Source organism: Chrysochloris asiatica, unplaced genomic scaffold (genome assembly GCF_000296735.1).
Source record: "Chrysochloris asiatica unplaced genomic scaffold, ChrAsi1.0 scaffold00717, whole genome shotgun sequence".
NCBI lineage: Eukaryota > Metazoa > Chordata > Mammalia > Afrosoricida > Chrysochloridae > Chrysochloris > Chrysochloris asiatica.
The window spans coordinates 17,465-20,938 of NW_006409235.1; the positions used below are offsets into that span (position 1 = coordinate 17,465).

The 3,474-nt window shown below is 48.0% G+C and overlaps 1 protein-coding gene across 1 annotated transcript; it reads right to left on the reverse strand.

Annotated features, from left to right (window-relative positions):
- Positions 1 to 1,751: 1,751 nt before the first annotated feature.
- Positions 1,752 to 3,293, reverse strand: LOC102814967 (histone-lysine N-methyltransferase PRDM9-like). The gene is made up of 2 exons (XM_006877961.1): positions 3,008 to 3,293; positions 1,752 to 2,419 (listed from the first exon to the last, which is right to left on the reverse strand). The coding sequence occupies exons 1-2, from the start codon at positions 3,291 to 3,293 to the stop codon at positions 1,752 to 1,754; spliced, it is 954 nt and encodes a 317-aa protein (XP_006878023.1).
- Between the last annotated feature and the right edge of the window lie 181 nt (positions 3,294 to 3,474).

The window sequence follows — 3,474 nt, forward strand, 5'->3', positions numbered from 1 at the left end:
TCCTATTGAGACCCTCCTAATAATTTGCCGAGGCTGCCCCTGGCAAGTGGCACCTTAAACGTGGGGCTCGAGAAGGATAGGTACAGATATATGACTAATGAACTAAGATAAACAATTAAAAAGAGATTTCGGTGTGGATAGGACCTCAGCCTGGGTACCACGGACCCCTGACAAGTGAGTGTCACCTAAGTGATAGGTGAGAAGATACAGAACTTTTGAGACGTTATGTGCCATAATTAGTCTATAAAATGATTAATTATTGAAGTTACGCTTTAAGCCATGGGTCAAAATGAGTTTAAAGATCGAAAGCTGTATGCATAGATTATTAAACATTCATTGCAGATGAAAGGTATTAAAGTTAGTATATCACAGTTACTTGTTTTTTTGAATTTATACAGATAGTCCTTGGTTCCCCGAGAAAGGAACCCTAGATTTAGAAACATGGGATGCTGTTGGAAAAGAAATGAGATCTTGGTATGCTGAGAATGAGGCTGCTGACATGCCAGTTAATGCTTTTTCTTTGTGGAAAATTCTCCAGCAGGCATTAGACACTAAAGCCGTTGAATTCAAACCACTGAAGTTGAAACAATTATTGCCAGACCGGTTTCTTCCCAAGGTCTGCAGAACTCACAGTAAAGGCTGTGAATATGACCATATTATATATTTTTACAGGTGAATTCAGAGTTATCTTAGAAGATAGAAGCCAGCTTCTGAGAATCATCTGCTTCACATGTCGTTTCTCCTTCTGCTGGGACCCTGTCAAACAGCAGAAGCCAAGCCGCATGCGTGGCAGAAGAACCCACCAGTGGTGAGGGTGGGGGGTGTCCACTCGCTCAGGCACCCCCTCTAGTCACCAGAAGGAGGTGTGCAAACAGTGGGTGGCCAATGAACAGATATCAGAAAAGAAAATCAGAGTAAAGCAAATCTGACAAAGTGTATTGTCCACCTTTGCTCTGAGGTTCCTGTGGTGTTTTTCCATGGTGTGTCTGCTCCCCCACTTGGTCTTGCTCTTTGGTCTCACCCAAGTTGTCGACTCTGGGCCGCCAAGCCCAGGGAAATTGAAACGCACACAATTTCTTACTTTCACTACAAGTTCCACTAGCTATAAGCCATCAAACTTTTAAAGTGTTCCTACCCATGTGGTTCTGAGTTTTGGAGCTCATCACTGAACCTGCTTTGCCTGGTATTCTGTGGTATGGCTGACACGATGGTCTGAGGAGAGGTTTGTTTGGAACAAAGTCAAGGGGAGAGGCCTAGATTGGTGTTCTATGAGAAATGTGGCTCAAGGGCCCTGGGGGGTATTAAGCCAGAGAACTATGCTTCCAGGTGGTTCGTTATGGAGTGGTCATTGAGAGAGGGGGTTATAATTCCCAGGGAATCAAAGTGCTCCCTTCTCAGAGGGTCCCAACTTCTCTCCCCAAGTCCACATTAGATTCTCCAATCATTTAGTCAGAATCTACACTTCAGCTTTTCAGGGACCAAAGTGCTGTGGAAATCTGGGCTGAGAATGTGAGTTCTCTGTGTCTTCTCTGATGAGGGAGTAAGGTATGTGGCTTGGACTACAGCTCTGTGTGAAAGCAATATTTACTACAAACGACTAAAGCATCATGGGAGAGGATTGGCAGAACCACCTGCCCACTTTAGGGACCCTTGGAGTTGCTCGACATCTTCCCTTGACATGAAAATGGAGGACCTGCTTACCCACTCATTTCTGTGCTCTTCACTCTCTTGGGGACTTGAACTGAAGCCTCTCAAAGCTGGGGAGATGGAGGTGTGTGTTCGCTGTATTTTCTTCTCCTGTGTCCAATGAGGTGTGACTTATCACCAAAGTCTCGTCCAGAACCCCTGCAGATATAGGGCTTCTCCCCTGAGTGTGTCCTCTGGTGTCTGATGAGGTATAACTTCTGAATAAAGCCTTGTCCGCACTCCTTACAGACATAGGGCTTCTCCCCTGAGTGTGTCCTCTGGTGTATAATGAGGGATGAATTCCGAGTAAAGCCTCGTCCACACTGCCTGCAGACATAGGGCTTCTCCCCTGAGTGTGTCCTCTGGTGTCTACTGAGGACTGACTTCTGGATAAATCCTCTCCCGCACTCCTTGCAGACATAGGGCTTCTCCCCTGAGTGTGTCCTCTGGTGTGTAATGAGGTATGACTTCCGAGTAAAGGCTCGCCCACACTCCCTGCAGACATAGGGCTTGTCTCCTGAGTGTGTCCTCTGGTGTATAATGAGGGCTGATTTCCGGCTAAAGCCTCGTCCACACTCCCTGCAGACATAGGGCTTCTCCCCTGAGTGTGTCCTCTGGTGTTTAATGAGGGCTGGTTTCCGGCTAAAGCCTCTTCCACACTCTCTGCAGACATAGGGCTTCTCCCCTGAGTGTGTCCTCTGGTGTTTAATGAGGCCTGGTTTCCGGCTAAAGCCTCGTCCACACTCCCTGCAGACATAAGGCTTCTCTCCTGAGTGTGTCCTCTGATGTACAGTGAGGACTGACTTCTGACAAAAGCCTCGTCCACACTCCCTGCAGACATAGGGCTTCTCCCCTGAGTGTGTCCTTTGGTGTGTAATGAGGTATGACTTCTGACAAAAGCCTCGTCCACACTCCTTGCAGACACAGGGCTTCTCCCCTGAGTGTGTCCTCTGGTGCATAATTAGGGCTGATTTCCGGCTAAAGCCTCGTCCACACTCCCTGCAAACATAGGGCTTCTCTCCTGAGTGTGTCCTCTGGTGTGTAATGAGGTATGACTTCTGACTAAACCCTCGTCCACACTCCCTACAGACATAGGGCTTCTCCCCTGAGTGTATCATCTGGTGTATAATGAGTTTTGACTTCTGGGTAAACCCTCGTCCACACTCCCTGCAGACATAGGGCTTCTCCCCTGAGTGTGTCGTCAGGTGTACAGTGAGGAGTGACTTCTGACTAAACCCTCGTCCACACTCCCTGCAGACATAGGGCTTCTCCCCTGAGTGTGTCCTCTGGTGTATAGTGAGGACTGACTTACGGCTAAAGCCTCGTCCACACTCTTTGCAGTCATAGGGTTTCTCCCCTGTGTGTGTCCTCTGGTGTTTAATGAGGTCTGACTTCTGAATAAAGCCTCGCCCACATTCCCTGCAGACATAGGGCTTCTCCCCTGTGTGAGTCCTCAGGTGTGTGATAAGGCTTGACTTAGCACTAAAGCCTTGCCCACACTCACTACATGTAACTTTTGCAATTCTTGGGATTCCTTTCCCTGGGAATAATTTGCCTGTGTCCTCAGCATTCATTCTCTGGCCTGGGCATGAGTCTGTCTGCGTCATTCTGTTAGCCTCCCTAGAACTCCCCATTTGCTCTTTGGGTAGACTAGAGAAGGTCTTTAAAATGTCCCCCTGTCTTGTTCTTTCAAACATGACTTTGGACCCATCTCCCATCTCTAGACCTTCTGCTCTGTCATTCGTGACGAGTTGCTCAGAATGCGGCTCCTTCCCATCCCCTGGATGG

Coding starts and splice junctions, on each gene's coding strand:
- LOC102814967 (XM_006877961.1), bottom strand. CDS start 3,293: ATGACGCAGACAGACTCATGCCCAGGCCAGAGAATGAATGCTGAGGAC. Junction 2,420..3,007: donor CTGCAAAGAGTGTGGACGAG/GCTTTAGCCGTA, acceptor AGTGTGGACGAG/GCTTTAGCCGGAAACCAGGC.